The following is a 19,852-nucleotide window of genomic DNA, read 5'->3' as shown; positions in this document are numbered from 1 at the left end:
AATCAGATCTGGCTTACAAGTAAAATATTAACTGGATGACCTTCCCATCTGGGGTTTTAATATACACAGATGTGGAAACCTACATTGCGTCAATGAGATGCAAGGTAGGCGTTCTCTGCAAATAATGACTCTATGGCCTTAGCCCCATATGTATCCCCACTTGCTAAAATCACACATGGGGGAGGAAGGGACCAACCTTGCTTTGCACCATTATTTAACACCTGGGTCAGAGCAGGCCTTAGGGGACCTGTGGGCCTATGGCAATGGTTGAACACCATGGAATAAGCTCACAGGTGCCCTCCCAGGCCCCAGGGACACCCTCACCCACACTAGCGGGACAGCGGAGGATGGGCTACCCCATCCCAGGAAAGTATAGGTAATTACAGCTAAGTATTTTTTTAAGTGCAGTCGAGGGCCCTGAAATGGGCCCCCCTACATGGCAATGGGTGCAATGGCCATGCCCAGGGGACACTGGTCGCTTGTGCTGGCCATTGGGGTGGTGGGCATGACTCCTTTTCTAAGACAGGAGTCAGTTGGTAGGGATGGTTTTGCGTCAGAAAATGACTCTAGGCTGGTTATAGTCATTTTTTTTTTTACTCTAACCTGCCTAATATCATTTTTTGTTGCAAAACCTCCTTCTCCCATGCCGCCACCCCCACCCAGCTAGCATTACGCTAGCCCACCCTTTGCACCTGCTTGCACCATTCCATAAATATGGTGCCCAGTTGGCACTCAGGAATAGTGCAAGCTGGTGTAAAACGTTTTGATGCAAAACTGTGTTAGTGCAGTTTTGCAACAAAAGTACAAATATGCCCCATAGTCTCTACAGCAACAGATTGCCGACTGGCTACACAGCACCTGTGAGATACCATACCCAATCAGAAGGCGCAGTCTCTATACTATACATACAAATTAAAAAGGGTCTCTACCAGCGGCTTGTGGCAATGTTTGGGTAATCTGTGCAAGACACACAGATCAAGGCCTTCGGATATAGTCATGAAATGCTTTGAAAAGCTTTAAAAATCTAAAGATCAATGTAAATAAGTTCTTTCATTAACCATCTACCTTTGGTTGCTCTGTTCGATCATATTCCAGTACTGCAGGTAGTAATACTTTAAAATATCATGAATCATTCATATATTTCAATTTTATTTGCATACCATACCTTTTTATGTCAGCTCCTCAAGGCTACCTCCATTAGCACATGTTGTGTTATTACTTAATTTGTGCTATAGGATCAACATATTTGTCAGGCTTACGTATATGTATAGAGGACATATATTTGCACATAGAAGGCATGGCTCATGTTGGACCTGGATTTTTTCACAGGGTCGCCCTCAGCTTTTTGCTTTCTGCTACTCAACCCATTTTTGTTGCCATTTACCTGCTATCCACTGTTGCAGTGTTTGTGTCCTTTCCCTAAAACATGGTACAAATGGACTACACCTAATTGGAACATTTAATTTACTTGTAAGTCTTTAGTAAATGGTACTACCAGAACTGATGGCCTGTAAATTAAATGCTAATAGTGGAAATGAGTGCCCATTGTGGCAAACACTGAAGCAGCCTTTTATAAAATGTCTCAGGTGTGCCACTATTTTAAACTGTCATTTCTACGTGGCACAATAAACCTTTGAGCAGGCCTATAACTTTCTTTTTAATAATTTTAAGTCACCCCTTAGCTAGCTTCTAAAGGCTTTCAGGGTGTTGTGAATTGTATTTAAAAAGTAGGATTTGTGTACTTACGTTTTACATGTTCTGGTAGTGAAAAAACTCAAAAAGTCATTTTTCACGTTGCAAGACCTGTCTCTCTCACTGACTAACACTGAAATTGTAATTTAAAATCCTCTTTAATGATAAAGTTGAACTAGAAATTACCATTCTGAAAATGACACTCTTAGAAAGTCGGCATTTTCTTGTCCCAACCATCTGTGCTTTTCAGCCAGTGTCCTGCGTCATATGACTGTGAATGGCTCTGCTGTTGGGTCTTGTGTATTGCTTTCAGACAGTAACACCAAGAGGGCTTAGATGTAGACAGGATAGGCCATTCTGACAGGCTGACAGGAGGGCAGCTGCACCTAGGCCCACTCACAAGCCTTTGCCTACTGCACACATAAAAACACCTGACACCAGACCTAACCTGCTCTAGGTCACCCCAGACAGTTTGGAGCCTTGACCAGAAGAAGGAGAAGAACTTTCCAGTCTCACTTGTGAGGTTAGGACCCGAAGTCCCTCCTCATAGAAACTGGCACCTGGTATTCATATTGGACCTCCAGAGCCACTCATCAGAAAACTCCTGGACCAGTGGAAGATTCAGAAAAAGCACATCCATGTTGCTTGAGGGACTAACTTGCTGACTGAGAAAAAAGACAGAATTTGCTTTCATTCATCCCAGGCTACCCGGAGTGACATCAGGAATCAGTTGACTGGCCTCCTCTGTGATCTACAGGGGCACAACAAACTTAACAGGCCTCCTTGGAACTGCTGGGACCTGCTGCAACTGGACCTGTCTGGAACTGCAACTGGTCCTGCCTAAACCCTGCTGCCTACTGCTATTGAGTCCTGATCCCAAACCAGTGCTCCCCAGGTCCTGGACCATTGGCTGGCATGAGTGGAAGCTCCTACTAAAAGGAAATTTGAAAATCGTGAAGTTTGTGCTCCTCACAACCACAAAGGGGCATGCTTGCACCAAGATTCTGCCACCTGAGATGACTGCCCACGTGAAGCGCAGGTGAAGCCTGCTGTTCATGCCCACAGCGACTATCTGTGGAGACCAACAACTTTAAAGCTGCACTTTGCTACAGCAACAACCATCTGAGAAGTCAGACTGGCTCTTTGTTATAAAGTGATGACCACCCACAAAGACCTGACTTGCTTTTCCCGCTACCATGACAACCATCCATGATGCTCGACCTGCTCCTCAGGACCTCCAAAGTGAATGGAACTCTTCACGCTGGACTTGAGAAGATAACGTTTCAATGGTTTTAATTTGGTCCCTGTATCTAACCTGTGCTCTATTGCGATTGGCCTGAACTTGTGATTTTCCCCCAGTCTAGGGCGACCAGGTGAGCGAGAGTAGTGCTTTGTGCTTTGTAGGCACTATTCTACCTAAAAACTTCACAACTGAATATCTACTGTTCTACTGATTAAATGTTTGTTATGTGGTATCATGCTATTTAATAAAATGTACTATATTTTTCTAAATTGGTTTTAACTTTTCTTGTGTTGTGTTTTCACTTATTTACTGTTTATGTTATGCAGAAATACTTTACACGTTGCCTCTAAGTTAAACCTGACTGCTATTGTGCAAAGCTACCAGAAGGTTAATCACCAGCATTTTTGGTAACTTTAGTGGTTCAACCTGACTAGGATTGTGGTTGTTGCCCGACTGGTGCTTTCACCACCTTCAACCAATACCCCAATTTCTTACAGCTGACAAATGTGAATGAAGAAACTCTTCATTATAAATGTTACTCCTTAACAGCAACTGCTGGATGCAAAGACCAATAAGCAGGGCAATATTACATTTTGACTAGATTTACTCCAATTTTTTTTATTGAATTCAACAAACAGGTAAGACAGGTCACCAGGTCACTATCAAACTCGGTGCAACACAGGCTCTATTTTGTTAATTATGCAAGCTACACCCTTATAACTCAGAGTGATCATTTAAAACTTCACTCTTGACAGCCTACGGCTAAACTGTGAACAAAACATCAATAGCGATAATGCATTAGAATACTTTTTTATTTTTTTAATTGTGCTAGATAGCGTACAAATTGATCAAATGACCTGTGAAGAATTTTGGAAGGTCATTTGATGATAAATTAAACTAAAGAGCAGTCTACCTTAAATAACCGTCTTGTTAAGAAAAAATGGGAATTTATTTAAAGATAGAGCATTACCTTAACAAATAAGGGCCTGGGGAAATCTTTCTCCAGGATAACATCTGTGGCGAATGGGGAAGGTACACGAAAGAACACATGAGGTCAGGCATGGCAGGCGAGCAGAAATCGCCTTTACTGGGGAATTAGGCATACTTCTAAGCATTCTGTCAGCTAATAGACTAAAATAATCCTCCTTCTTCACAAATCTTTATAATCCTGCCTCTTAACAAATCACAAATCCTAGGATAGAGGCCTGGAATATATTTTGCAAAGCTGGGTTTCAGTTAAGTTTCTGCTGGCAGGCCAAACCATTAACACTACTATTATATTACAACCAACCCACAGGCATAGATCTGGGGTCCCAGAAGGGAGGTGTGATGATACCCATGTGCTAGAAGGCCTTAACTCGTCTACTTATAGAATGACAGCTGTGGGAGAGAGTGCAGGTGAGGTGGATTTAAGCTCCTCACAAGATATCCCTGACTTTCCAGGTATTTTAAAAATGGTTGCGCTACATGTAGACTGGTAGTTACTTTGGCATACTTTACTGACAAATACACTATATACCACAGCCAGTACTTACAAAAATGTTTTGTTGACTGCTCCCCTATCTTCAGTTGCACTGTGATACAGGTGCTGTAATAGGCTCTGATTAGGGGTGGGCGGTGAACTCCGCTCCGCTTGCTGAGTTTGCAGAGTTTTTCCCACTCTGCGCTCCGGGTGGAGCGCAGAGATCAAAAAAACTCTGCGTAGCATTAATGTTGGTGGGCGTGAGCGAGGAAAATCATCACCTCACAGCTTCACTTCTCAACATGGATGGTTGCTACTGCACACGTTAAGAAATCATCCGTTCACATTAAGGAAGTTGCCCTTCAAGTAGAAAATCTACTCAAGCAACAGAAAAGAAGCGGCGCCCTCTTGTGCTGCACGTGGTGCTGTTCGTGTTGATTTTTCAATGTGGGACAAACAGCCGGCGCTAAAAATCAATGCTAATGGCAAGACCTAATCCACTCCACCCCTTGCAAAACTCCGCGTTGCACGGCAGAGTTTTTTGTCACGGAGCTCGGCGAACTCTGCCCAGGCCTAGCTTTGATATAATTTAATTAGATAGATATAAACACGGCTCCATTAAGTTGTTAACAGCCCTTCAGCATGTGAAATTGTGTAACTAAATGTTGCATATTCTGCATTTTGTTTACAATTTTATGCCCTGTGTAGATTGAAACAGGCACGGTAAATTCTAACTAATCCATAAACTGAAGTGATGCTTCATTACATGGCATTGCAACAGAATGAATTGTACACACAATTTAAAACAAATAATACCTGTTAGTGAATGGGCACATTTTAACCTTTAATCTGAAAATTAGCAAGGGGTTTACATGGCTTTTGACATATCAGGACTCAAGTATATTATATTTCTGCATGGAAGTAAATGCGTTATATTTTGTAGGGAAACATTTACCTTTTAGGGTAATTGGTAAAGGAAAAGCTTTCCGGGCACTTTAATAATTTACAGTATTAAACACACATCTCACCCTTAGGGACAGTGTAGAAAACCTCAGTCCAGATGCTCTCCGCTACCAGCTTAGTTTCAAGTTCCATGTCATGAAAAAGCTGTGTACTCACTTTAACCCACACATTGGAATGGGATTTCAAATTTATTTTTGCATACTTTTCCATTCGTCTTTCCTGCAACAATACATGATTTATTGTGGTTTAGAAAAATGCACATGAATCTACAATTGCTCCAAATCCAAGTATATGTTTTATAAGGAGGCACTAACCTTTTTCCAGTCTGTCTTGTTTTTAAACTTGTAAAAGAACTTGTACTTCACAGTGAAGTTCATCATTTGCTCCGTTAGGTGCGGCTCCCAGGAGACGTTAATACGCCCAGGAACATGATCACTAATGGTCACACTTGGACTGTTCAGGACATCTGCAAATCAGTAGAAATAGTATAAATCATAGAGGAAGAATTTGGTTCTGGGTATGCTTCTGTGTGATAAATAGGTGAATGCACAACACAAAGCTGTTTGAACAGTCTTGGACATCATGGTTAGACTCAGTAATGAACTCAATGAGTGCTGGATAAAATGTAAAAATTTTGAGACATATGATGGATGGTATAGTCGTATAGCAACACAGCATATCGTGAGTAACTGATTCACCAGAATTTCATTTATAGCGTGATCACTAATCGTAGAGGGCTTGCTAAGGCAAATGATTACTGGCCAGTGCGACACTGTTCAAGAAAATGTGTGGGTAGTTCAACAGTGAGGCGTGTGAACTCCTAATAGTACTATTGTGATGGTGGTGGGAGCAACAACCCAAAGAACATGTTATGGAAGGCTCCTAAAACGTGACTAAGAACAGGGTTCTAAGATCACCTCCAGGAATAAGCAGGGTCATTCCCTTGGAGGAAAGAGGTCTTTGGATTTCTTCAGACCTAGAGGATGTACTGGGACTGAAACACTTCCAGCACCAAAAAAGATACCAGAGCTGTTAAAGGGAGGGCCCCTGTAGTTGCACTGCCACGGGAATAACTTGTGCGGTATTCAACAGCAGAGAGGGGGCTCAATGAGTAGATTTAACAGGAATGGGATCACTCTATTTTCACCAGGAGCTAAAAGTGTCAGGTGCTGTAACTTGTTTGACCCAAGGGAATGAAGTGAAAGAGAAGCTTATATCCCTAGAGGAGAAACTCATATCCCCGACCAGTGTGTTCATGGACACTTTTCCCAATTAGCTGGCTTCCCTTAAAACAGCCCTGGACCACATAGGGGGTGGTAGCAGTCTTTATTACATTGCCTGCAAAGGTTTGCCAAATTGACTGATGTACTGCAAAACATGTAACTACAACATCCTCAAAGCTAAGGAAGACCAGAAATAGAGAAATAGCTATATGAGCCTAGAAACACAATATAAATTCCTTAATGTGGTTTGCTGGAGTAAACCCACAATATGTGTTTTGAAAACGAACATAGACTTCTTAGGACATTTCGGGATTGCAATGGTGGTGGGGGAGTTCCCTTGAATGAAATAGCTCTTACAAGTACTGAGGCATTATGTTTTGAAAAAAGTAACTGCTTTCAAACCAGAATTGCTTCTCTGATAAGCTGAAATATGTATCAGGAGTAGTATTACTGAAACAAAATATGAGGATGTATTACCATAAGAATAGTCACAATGACAGGGTAAAGAGTGAATATAAGGTTGAAAGACATATATTACAACATGAATAACTACAATGACCGTAACACATTGGAAATTGAGAATCTGGGCTAACAAGTCAAGGACTTGATGCAATTGTGAATTAGCAGAGGAACCATGAATCATGTATCTATAAGGCCAATAATGCTTTTGAAGACTAGAAACACAGAAAGGCCTATCATTCAACACAGTTGATCATCGAACCCTCATCCACACCATCAAGTCTTGGGAGTCACTGGCAATGTACTTCATTGGTTCGCCTTTTAGCCATTCTAGCCAACACCAGTTCATTCACATGGGCAACCTCTTGATTCCGAAGGAGCACTTTAAGTTGCAGAATCTCCTAGGGTTCCCTGTCATCTTCAACCTCCAAATGTAGTACTTTGGGACTCTACTCACCATTAAAAGCATCACATTCCACCTATATGCTGATGATACACATCTCTAATTGAAAGTATCCTCCACTCCAGATATCCAACAACTTAAACACTGCCTTCATCTCAACCAGACCTCGAAGTTCAGCAGCTACCTGAGCTGTAACACCACTAACAGCAAAAAACTGGTATTTGCTAAGAACACAAAGCAAGAATTAGCTTAAACTTGGCTCAATGACATGAACCTTGATAGTTTTGAACCTCGACTTTGACAGACTCCCAAATCACTTGCAGTCACTCAGGACACCAACTTAACCCTCAAGGGGCATGTTAAAAAAACAAAAACAGTGTGGTACCAGCTCTCTCTTCTTGAGACAATGAGACTGTTTCTTCCCGAAAGTGACTTCAGAACTGCTGTTTTAGCCCTCATACTCTCACATCTGGATGGTGGTAACACCCTTCTCCCGGATCTCCCAGAATCCAAATTCCACCCAGAGCCTGAATAAATTTGATCACATCGCCTGTATCCTGATAGAACTTTAATGGCTACACTTGTCAGCCCACACCATCTTCAAAACCACCTGAATCACTTACAAAGCTGTTTCAGCCAGCACTCCTACTTATATTGAAGACAAGCTCCCACATCAGACACTCCTGCAGCTTTGCCCTCTGAACTTCTACCTTCTCGACATTTTATCTTCAAAATGTTTGTAAGTCTGAAGGTAAGTGGTGACAAGGGCCAATCCATTAGAACTGTGCTCCATCACGTTCAGCCTTCACTTTTGACCTTGACCCGGTCTTACCCGATCAGATGTCCCTGGTTAGAACTTTTATCTTTTAGGCACTATCTATTTTGAACTTTCAACTTTAAAAATACATAACTCCAGTTCTACAGATTGGATTTTTATTGTTTTGGTGTCAACTATTTCATTTAAATATACTCTATGTTTCTAAATTAGTTTAAGATTTTTTTGTGTTGTGTTTTCACTTTATTGCTGTTTGTGTGCAGCATAAATACTTTACGCATTGCCTCTAAGTTAAGCCTGACTGCTTTTTGTGCCAAGCTATCCAGGCTTAAGCACAAGAAACTTTAGTGACTTTTTGTGGTTCATCCTGCAAGGGATTGTGGCTGTTGCTTGGCCAGGACTTACACCCCAATGAACCAACAACTTATTTTTTCACAGGGTGTAACATGTTTTCCCTTTAATTAGTCACTTTGGTGTGTCTAAAATGGACAGCTTTGCCTAGCTATTATTACTGGCCAAAGATGGGAGTAAAGATCAAATAGGTCTGTTGGTCCTTCCTGACAACATTTTTGGAAGCTGAAAGCCTTACAAACATTCCCTTATATAACTACTTATAGTGAGGATATCCTTTGTAGTGGTGAGGATAAACACTTTCTGATCTCTGGAAAACGAAACATGCTCAGGAAAAAATTAAGGTCCTGACTTAGAGTGATATCCTTTACTACATATGCCCATCTACGACTAGCCATAGTTTGATATTTCTACCAGGAAGTTGGAAATCTCTGTGCCTTCAACAGAGTATTAATCAACATGAACCTGGCTGTCATTTGCCCATCCCATGGATCTAGGTCTTATCGGGGGCTCTAGTTCCATAGGCCTATTTGCAGGGATGCACCTCAGATTCTGTGTTGGCTAGTAGGAACACAACTCTTTTACTAAGATAGGGTTATACCCTATATCTCTAACTGTTGACCTTGTTGACATAGAAAGAGTAGTCCATTACATCACTACTTTTGATCAAACCTCAGGATACTAGTATACTATAATAAACAAAAAAATCTCAAAGATCGTTAAATACCTTACTATTGTTGATCAGGCCAGTATCCTCCCACCATCCACTGTGGTACAGTGCAATGAATTAGCTGCCTTCTTCTAGATAAAGGTCACAGACATCTGTGAATCACTACAATGTAATCTAGCCCAACCTTCCCTTCAAATTGCTAATTCTCTGCCTTTCTGAGACTCAGCGCAATTGGTGTCTATTCCAGACATCAACGAGCAGAGTGTTCTTGCACTTATGCACAAGGTTAAATCTGGTTTGCCTTTAGACCCAGATCTGCTGCGTAGCCTGACCAAGGGTCTGCTAGTCCTACTCCAAACTATAGTTAAGGTACTCAACCTCTCACTCCCCTTGGGGGTTGTTCCAAAGAAATAGAAAACACTAAGTAATTAGATCCCTGTTAAAGAAATCCCATTTAGACCTCTTCTGTGCCGGGAAACTACCAACCAATCTCTTTGCTGCCTGTTATTAGAAGGATCCTAGAGAAACTTGTTAATCAAACACTCTTGCGCTTTCTTGAAGACAACCAGTGATTACATCCCATGAAAACTGGTTATCTTGTGCAGCATGAAGTCAGCTCTTCCAGCAGTTACAAAGGACCTTAACATTGGTATCTAATGTGGCATTTGATACAGTGGATCATATGATCATGATTGATAGACTTAAAAAAACAGAAGCCCAAGATAAGGAGCTGGAATGGCTCACTTCTTTTCTAAAGGACAGAACCTTTCAAATCATTGAAAACTCTTGCTGCTCGGACATAATGCCATCCAAGTACAGGGTACCACAGGGTTTGGCACTCAGCCTCACCCTTTTTAATAACTATATGCGAACTTAGGAGGACATCATCCAGGAGTTCGGGCTGTGTATAGTCTAATTTGTGGATGATACGCAATTAGTGGTATGTTTTGCTAATGGTTCAAATCTGGAGCATCTTCAGCTAGCTCTCTGCCTTGAAAAAGTTGTGAGATGGATGGTGAATGGCTGCCTAAAACTAAATGGTGACGGGACTGAGTTAATGATCCTGGGGAACAACCCACTCCTTATGCCAGTGATCAGCTTGCCAAATTGTCGGGGGAACCCTCCTGTCCCCAATTCCACAATAAAGAATCTGGGAATGTGACTAGACAAATCCTTAGTCATAGACGCCCAAGCAAAAAAGCTTTCTGCCTCTTGCTTTAGTCCATTAAGAACCATTTGTAAGATTCTGGATCTCATCCCAGAGTGCTCCAAGAGAATTGTGGTACCATTCTTGGTGTTTTCTCGCTTGGACTACAGCAATTCACTGTACCCCGGCTCACCAAAATACATCACAAAAAATTGTAGGTAGTCCAAAATGCTGCCGTCAGAATTCTTCTTTAGATTCCGAGATCTGAATAAGTGAAAGAGGCCATGAAAATGCTACACTGGGTGCCTCCTGATTTGAGAATTAAATTCTAATCTCTATGTCTGGCAGATAAAGTTCTCAATCTCAAGGTCCCTTCAAGATTAGAGTACTCTTCTTTCTATACTTACCGACTAGATTCATTTGCTCCATTCCCAGCCGCTTACTGAGGAGACCAAGAATCCATAGGGCCTGATTCTTACACTAGTAGAAATCACATTTTGCGACATCCAATAAGGAAATCGCAAATATGGATTTCCTATTTGCAATTTACTATGCAGGTGTAGAAAGCGTTTCCTAAATGCAAATTGGGTAATTAGGAAATGCTATTACCATCAACTCAAAGTCAATGGTAATCATGTACAATTCAAAAATAACACTCCAAAATTCTTTTTTTCAAAGTGCAATAAAGTTCACACATGTGACCTTTACATGTGCACCACTTTTTTCGGGGTGCAGCAAGTGGGGGTCTCAGGTTGAACGTCAACCTTGCTTTAGCATTTCCTCATTTGAGATTTCCTATTAGGAAATTGCAAATTAAGAAATGCTAAACCATTTGTACTTATGGGCTTTTAGGCCCATAGGAATGAATAGTTTGGTATTTCTTAAATAGCCATTTTCTATTAGTGATTACTACACTGTAGCAATCACTATTAGGGTATCTCTAATTTGGTACATACCGCTTTTCATTTCCTAAATAACAAGTTCTAAGGAGTTGCTATTTAGGAAATGCAAAATAAGTAGTTTGTACATCTGGCCCTTGGTCACTTGGTCTTTTGGAAAAGGGCATGGAAACATTTTGATATTCTGAATGCATAAGTGGTTAATTGCACCCAAGAAAGCCATAAGGCACCTGCAGTCCTAAAAGAAGCTTTGTCCTTGGCCCTTGTGCTAACATTCCCTGACAGTGGCAAGTAGTTCATTATCTTAAGATGTGTTTGACCTTGGCCTTCGGGCAATAATAGGCCAAATGCATTATTCAAGACATGCAGGACTACCTGTAAGCCTGCGACCTTTTAAGAGGGCACCTACTACCTTAAGTACATGGGTAAGCTGCGTTTGAGTGGGTTGCATTAGCTGGTCCATGTCCTCAACAATATATTTATCTTCCTGTTTCAGACTCACTTCAATGTTCAAAGTGGTGACAAAACATTTAGAATGGCAAATGGAAAAGTGGGGCACAGGGAGTCCCAAACACTTAACATTATCAACATCCCCATAGATACTGGAATTTTGAGTGGAACAAAGACATTGACCTTGTTAATGCAAATCGGAGGTCATGGTGTTTTCACCCTAGGTGGGGATATGTTAACCAAAACCATAGGTTGGCAAGAGACATATAAAAAATAACACTCATGTGCACTGTTTTTTAACACTTTGATTTTTTGACTCTCAGGACCTAGATCTGTCAGTGGTCTGATGCCTTTTGGTCAGGCTTCTGCCACTTATCACAGTGTTAAGAGGGTTCAGTTTACTACCAATGCAGTCAATGTGAGCATGACAAAGGCCTGACAAGGAGGCAGACAATTATGTTTACAAAGGAATGTGTGAAAATTAATAACCAGTACACTAAAAGTTGAGTGTTCAGCCTGAATGTTGAATAAAAAGCAGTGTAGGGCAACAATAATTGTGTGGCAATAATATTCTGATGTCAAGAACATCATCAATTTTATTATTGCATGTAGGATTATCATTGTAAAAGTGTTTTTAATATCACAGTTAGTAACATCATGGTTTAAAATGTCATTCTATATAATATCGTTGTTTCATGCTATGTTTGTGTTTACATGTTTTGTTACATTTGTCTTTTAATTACTTTAAATTTAAATTTATTTTTTACGGGGCAGGATGTGTGGACTATAGGGGAAGAGGGTGGTAGGGTTATTGCTTGATGAGTGTCATTATGGAATAGAATTTGCATTTCAACCTTGATTGTTATACATTTTTTGTGCGATTGTCGTACGTACATTTTTTATCAATATAAACATTTAAACATATATTTAATTTATGTTTTTGTTTGTAATGGAATGTTATTGTTTTATTCAATTAATGCAGAGAAATGCATATTGCATACACAATACCACAAATTCATCCAAAAGCACACTATAAAGTACAGCATATTTTCACAACCGCCTTCAAGTTGTACTAGTCTCATAATTTCCCCCACATCATGTAGTGTTTATGTGGCTCCCCCTGGTTCTGTATATGGGCTCCACCACTTGGCAGCGGGCAGAGGGTCAGATGGCTTCCAGTATCTCCCAATGTCTCGCTTGGCCAGCACTGTCACAGTCCCCACCAGGACATGCTCCTCCCTTCACCACCCACACCATTGAGGATACCAAGGAGTGCTATGTGAGGGTGAGGGGAAATGATCAATCAGAGTCCTCATTATCTTAAAGAAAGTGTAGAGTATGGCCGCCCAGTACTTTGCCAAGAAGAGGCAAGACCAAACTATATGAAAGAAATTGCACTCGCTAGCATTGCATTGGGAGCATATGGGTGAGGAAATTATGATCACTGCCATAACCTGTTGGAAATAAAGTACGTAATGTGCAAGGTATTCAGCTGTATGAGGCACAGCTGTGACATAATTGCCTGTTTGCAGGGGGTCTGTCCAGTTGCTTTCATCCAGAGGACCCTCCCAGTCTTGACCTAACATATCCTATTCACTATAGCAACTTAGTAAGTCTAATGGGGACAACACCCTCCATCCCATTCATCCTGTATTTCCTAAGGATATTGTACTGCTGTTTAGAAGACACCAAAAAAGAAGGTCCAAACATTGAGGAATGGTTAGCGGGCAGCTTCCAAAAGGCACATGTACATGCATAACATCAGAGCAATGGCTCAAGTTTCAGGGGGTCCAAGTTTTTATCTGGAGTGGGAACGTGTGTGTCTGACATACTGGTACAGTGGGGTCTCTTCAAATAGGATCTAACTGTCTGCTGTCCTCCTTCCTATTCCAGCAAGCCTCTAGGGGTCTCCTCTAGGGGGCTGCCTGACAGCGTGGTCTACACCACCAGCTACCTCGGCCACTATTGCCGTTGGGACAAAGTGTAGCACTTCAGGGGTTTCTTCTCCTCCACCCGTTCCCAGGCTACCGCTGGAGAATCAAAGAAGAAAGAGTACGAATAGTGAATTATTTTGAGTCTGGCCTGAAATGTGAGCAAGTACATAAGGTTTATTGTTCGCAGTTTCTGCTAGGCCTGGGTGGTACTCCCAGAGTTCTGCATCACAGAATTCCATGTACTACCTAAAAAACTCAGAAAGATTCCACCTCATTCCACAAACTGGTGGGCTTTTGCTTGTCTGCCCATTTGTGCTGCTTGGTGCCAGTAGCGTGTCCCACGCTGCAAAGCGAGCGCAAACAGCACCATGCGGTCGCATGCTCGGGGCCATTTTGTTTTACTTGTTCTGTGCATGGTGCTGATCCTGCTTTCTTAATCTACCCTAAATCTTTTCAATCCTCGCCCATACCACTCATCTACCCTTCTATTACCTTTTTTTATATTAGTGTGTCTTTGTGTTTCTGTATTTTACGTTTCTGTCTTTTTTTATTTTTCTGTGACTTTTGTACTTTTTTTTAGTTTTCCCTTTACTTCCTTATTTTTTTCTTTCTTCTTCCTATTTCCTTTCTTTTCTACACCCAGTGCCATGGCAGAGCATAGGTGAAGAGGCACCTGCATGGCTGATAACCGCACACCTTGTGGTCACCGGCACCACAAAGGGTTGCAGTCTTGCGCCATTTTCTGGAGGCAATGGTGGCCGCACTAGTTCTTTTGTGCACTGCCACCTCCCCTTTACATTGACATCAGGCTTCAGGCCCGGGAGTGGGTACAGCCTATGGATGCATTGGCTGCTATGGAGGAGGATGCACAAGTGCATGCGGAGGAGGACTAGAGTGAGGCGCACCCAGAAGCAGTGGATGCACCGCGGGGCCAACATCCTCGACTGGGAGCAGGACCTGCTTTACCTGCTGGGCGTCCATGTTGCGGAGCTTGGTGAGTGATTATTTGTTGTGTTCAGCAATGCCATTTTTTAAAATAGCATGCTTCTCACACTCAAAGGTAAGATAAGTTTATGTAACTTTACGAATATTATGTGATCCAATTTGAGTGAGCCAGGTGCTCGACGCTACCTAATTGTATTCATCGGTACTTGCTTGGGCTGATTATTTAAGAAGACATGCACCATCGTCTCTGAACATCAACACTAGATTTGGGATCTATTAGGGTACAATGGCTGACATACTTTAACAATATCTGTCCTCAAGCCCAGCAGTCTCGTTTCAGTAAACCTGACAAGCAGAAACCTCATAACCTTCATCAGCCCAGGTCCTTTGGCTGCCCACTGCACTTACCTAATAGCTTTGAGCCCTTGATCTTCTTGGAGCAATTGGACTGACCATTAGCCACTAGAAATGCCCTTGGCGGAGACCAGGAGACAGATACGCTTTCTTTATTGAATTCGCACTTCCCTAGAATAATTAACACATTTGCTGCAGTAACTTCTGGGATGATCTCGTGGAATATGGCAGGATTAAAGAATAAAATGGACAATCCAGATTGGCTCAGGCTTGTGGACCAATATAAATATATCTGTTGTCAGGAAACCTGACTTTTAGATCCACCCTATATCAATGGCTTTACCACCTATTGTGCTTCTGCAATTAAATCTCCATCAGGAAGGGCCAAGGGATGCTTGGCCACATTTATATCTGTATCTGCAAGGGGGGGGTAGCTGTACGTGTTATTGGTACAATGCCACATTATCTGATACTCCTTCTTAAACTAACTGATCTGTTTGATGTTTTGCTGATTAATTATTATAATACTATTTTTGTTTTGTCAGACACTAGCGTGATTGATAGCTTGGAGACTAGGGTGCATAAGGGGCTGCATGGAAGCAAGAAGGACCTTATGATTATTTGGGCAGGTGAGTTTAATGCCCATCTATGTGAACCAGAATTATTAGAATGTTGCGGATTCTCTGACGAATATGATGGCCCTATGCAGCCCCCTTAAGGGAATGCGCTTAATTGAATGTTGGCAGCCAATCTGTTGATTTTTCCAACTCCGGAAGTTAAAGGGGTTCCCATGTTTTCGGGGGGAAGTGTCCAATCTATAATTGATTTTATAGTTTACTCTAAAGATCTTATCCCCTTTGTAGGGAAGTTTGGGGTGATACTAACTTGCATGAGCGACCATAATCCTTTAACTCTAGAAACTAGGATGGGCTTGGATAAAGGCCTTGGTGGGGAGGTACAGAAGCCAGTGCTGAGACTTAATGGGCAGAAAGGTTTGACAACCAAGTGTTGAAAAATTGACATAGTTTTTATAGAGATCTGATACCGAATACGAAGGAATAGGTCATGATTGCCTTGGGGGAACATACCCGTGCACATAACATCTTTGAGGCATTTTCTGCTCTAACAGGCTACATGGCAGACAAGTTACAGCGCCCAAGTACTAATATAGATAGAAGTCCCTGCTGGTTTAATCATGCATGCACATCTGCCCTGAAAGACTTAAAGAAGACTACCAGCTTTATCCCACGCAACCAGTCTGCTATTAGAGAGGCAAGAAGGATGTATAAGGCCACTCTTGCTGCTAGAAAGAAAGCAATGAGGGAGAATGCCTGGGACGAGTTAATTGAGGCTAGCGATAGCAAAGATTGGAAGGCTTTTTGGCAAGTGATCAATTCCACCCCACTAGTGTATAAGGATAACACTGTAATAGGCACTGTTATCCCACCGCAAGTTTAGCTGGAGCACTTTTCTAAACGTTTAAAAACAGAGATCTATGTCCCCCAGTAAGAAGCGATTGGCTCCACTACTGGAAGGAATGCCTCCCCAACAGCCTTTTACAATTTAATAGAAGTATCCAATGTATTACAGGCTATCCAAAACTGCCCTTCTGACAAAGCACCCAGACCGGATAGAATCCTAGCTGACGTGTACAAAACTCGAATTTTGGGGGCCATTACTTACTAACATTTTAAGGTCTGCCATGATGGGCCCCTTGGCAAATACCTGGAGAGAGGCGATTATCGTGCCCATCTTTAAGAAGGGGGATCGGGCTGACTTGCAGTGTTATCGCCCAATCTCCCTTAGATAGCTCTGTTAAGATCTTAGGCCGAGTGGTATTGAGCAAGTTGGAAACTTGGGCAATGGATACTAATTGCTTATCGAAGGTTCAGTATGGGTTTTGACCAGGGCTGGGAACAATTGAACAGACTCTTAATTTGACTTTGATTGTACAAAAATACACCAAGGCAAAAAAAGACTGGGTACATTTAACCTTTATGGATCCATCCTGTGCCTTTGAGACAGTTGACAGATCCAAATTGTGAACTGTTATGCAGACATGGGGGTGGATAAAGATTTAATTTCCTACTTAATAGACTCCAGGCCTCTACTTCCGCACGGGTTTGCTTTATCCAGGAGAGCGATCTCACTGATGAATTTCCCTCCCTATTGGGGGTTAGACAAGGGTGTGTGCGGGCCCCTTTTCTTTTCCTCCTCTACATAAACAGTCTGGAAGATTTCTTATGTAAGATGGGGAAGGATTTGCCTCTTATCAACTCTCAGCCAATCCCAGTAATACTCTATGCGGACGATGCTGTCCATATGTCAAGGAGAGCAAACAGCCTTCAATCCTTACTGGACTCTTTTAACACTTTTATGGGAAACCTTGGTCTTAAAATTAACAGAACAAAATCCTTTGTGATGAAGAGTGCCCCAAAGTTATCAAAATGTAAAAGATTTGCTCTGGAAGTAGCAGAAATACTTAAAGTTCCTAACTTCACTATTTGGAGGTTCCAATTGATGTTGATTTTAACTGGAAATTTGTAACTAATGTTAGCATTTTGCAGTTTCAAACAGCCATTGATGCAGTTTTTAGATTTTCAAAGACACTGGGACATAAACCAGTGAAGGAAATGATTGTTTTTAAAAGTAAATATATTTTGATTGCTTTGTCGGAACTGGGGTATAGAGTTATACTGACTGCACGAGTCTACAGGTAGTGGAAAACAAGTTTTTGAGAAGGCTGTTAGCAATCCTTCAATCTACTCCGGCTGCGTTTTGCCATGACTAAGTAGGCTTGATGAGTATAGCCGAACACATAAGATTGCAACCTTTATTGCTCTGGTTAAGAGTCTGGCTAAATCCCGAAGCTCAATTGTGTAGAGTGGTTCAGACAACACAAGCATCACACATCATCCCACAGGCACTCACACAATCACCATCGAGATGCAGACATACCAACATACACTGCCTCCACTGTGTCCCCCTCCTCCTCCTCGTCCACCTCCCTCCCAGTTGCATCTACACCCACAACTGCATGCACTACATCCTCATCCACTACCACCATCACCATCACGCCTATCACTACATGCCCCTCACTGGCAGTCACCACCCCAACATCCATGCACACGTCCCCTGTGTCCTCTCCCACTGTGTCTGTGCTCCCTCCTCCCAAAGTACACAAGTGCAATCACTCAGACACCCAATAGCCATCCACCTCACAACAGCATCCAGCCCATGTACCTGTACCCAGACACAGCAGACAGACACCTCCTACAACCTCTTCCTCTCCCTCCACTCCCAAACATTGACCCTCTTCCCGCCCCAATGTCCCTAAGAAGCTTTTCCTCTCCACCGTTGACCTCTTCCCTACCACTCCCTCCCCGTCCTTCACGCCGGGCCAGGGTTGTCAGAACCCAGGCGAGCACATCAGCCACCCAGTCCATGGCCACAGTATTGTCGACAGCTACTCCAGGTGGGAGAGGATACCGGGCACCAGGCAGCCACTCTGAAAGGGTGCCTGCACCAGGGGCTGCAAAAAAGGCCAAGGAGACACCACCAGCTGCCCCAAGGATGGGCAAGGAGGCACACCCAGCTGCTACAGGGAAGGGCAAGGAGCAATCCCTGGCTGCTGACAGGAAGGGCAAGGGGCCTGCACCAGCAGGCAGAGAGGACAGGAGGATTGGTGCTGGGCCTCATTCGGAGCCCCCACCACCAACCATGGTGGTTCAGCTGTCCGAGGCTGCAGGGGAAGGGCTGGAGCCTCCCCCCACCACTGCCAGCTCAACCAGCAGCACCACTGCTAGCAGCAGCAGCCCCAGAGGGCAGCTGTTCGAGTCTGCAAGGGATGGGCTGGAGCCTCCCCCCACCACTGCCAGCACTGCCGCCAACACCGCCACCAGCAGCAGGAGCCCCAGTAGGCAGCCGTCCAAGGCTGCAGGGGAAGGGCTTGAGCCTCCCCCCACCACTGCCAGCTCAACCAGCAGCACCACTGCCAGCAGCCCCAGTGGGCAGCATTCTGAGACTGCAGGGGAAGGGCTGGGGCCTCCCTCCACCACTGCCAGCACCGCCACCAGCACCAATGCCACCACTGAGCAGCCGTCACTGCCTTCAGACAGTGTGCAGTCCTGCATCCATAGGCTGTTGTGCGGCCTGGCCCCCTGCAAATCCTGTGGGTCTGATACCCAGGTGAGAGACTGTGACCTTGCACTCCCCAAGATCTGTATCACAGGGCACAATGCCCCCTCCAGAACCAGTGGAAGAAGCCATCCACTCACCCCATCCTTCCCAGGATGAAGAACACTGGGCACAATGCCCCCTCGAGAACTAGTGGAGAAGCCATCCACTGGAGAGACTGTGGCCTTGCACTCCTCAGGACCAAGCAGTAGGCAAGTCACCCACTTGAGAGACTGTGTACTTGCACTCCCCAGGACCAAGCAGTGGGCAAACCACCCACTTGAGAGACTGTGGCCTTGCACACCCCAGGACCAAGTAGTGACCAAACCACCCACTTGAGAGACTGTGGCCTTGCACTCCCCAGGACAGCGCACAGGTCATGTTGCCCCCTCCAGGACCAGTGGTGTTGTACCACCTTGCGGCTGAGGTGCCCCCGCTCCCTGTCCCCCTGAGATGCCTGGCTATTTTTGACCTGATGCCCCTGCAGTGTTCCCTCTGTGTTGTTGGAGAGAGGTGGGCCTTGACCAATGTGTTGTGGCCCTGTGGCCCACAGTGCCCCTACATTGCCCCTACATTTGTAAATATGTCTATATGTTTGGATTTTGATGCACGTATTCATAGCATTTTATCGTATTACACTGACTTTCTTCAAATCATTTTATCCATGCATTATTCCTGAGGGGTATAGGGTAAATATGTTATGTTG

General features: G+C 43.3%; 1 protein-coding gene across 5 annotated transcripts in view; it reads right to left on the bottom strand.

The window, feature by feature from the left end:
• Nucleotides 1-19,852, bottom strand: part of LOC138250365 (interleukin-5 receptor subunit alpha-like) — a 318,270-nt gene that overhangs the window by 207,989 nt on the left and 90,429 nt on the right. For all 5 annotated transcript variants that reach the window (XM_069205163.1, XM_069205165.1, XM_069205166.1 and 2 more), the window contains 2 exons: nt 5,675-5,826; nt 5,426-5,579 (listed from right to left, as the gene is read on the bottom strand). In XM_069205163.1, coding sequence (XP_069061264.1) covers nt 5,426-5,579; nt 5,675-5,826 — 306 coding nt within the window. The remainder of the gene's footprint in view (nt 1-5,425; nt 5,580-5,674; nt 5,827-19,852) is intronic.

Source organism: Pleurodeles waltl, chromosome 8 (assembly GCF_031143425.1).
Source record: "Pleurodeles waltl isolate 20211129_DDA chromosome 8, aPleWal1.hap1.20221129, whole genome shotgun sequence".
NCBI classification, from domain to species: domain Eukaryota; kingdom Metazoa; phylum Chordata; class Amphibia; order Caudata; family Salamandridae; genus Pleurodeles; species Pleurodeles waltl.
Note: the sequence above shows the minus strand (reverse complement) of the source record. Positions and strands in the feature narration are given on the sequence as shown.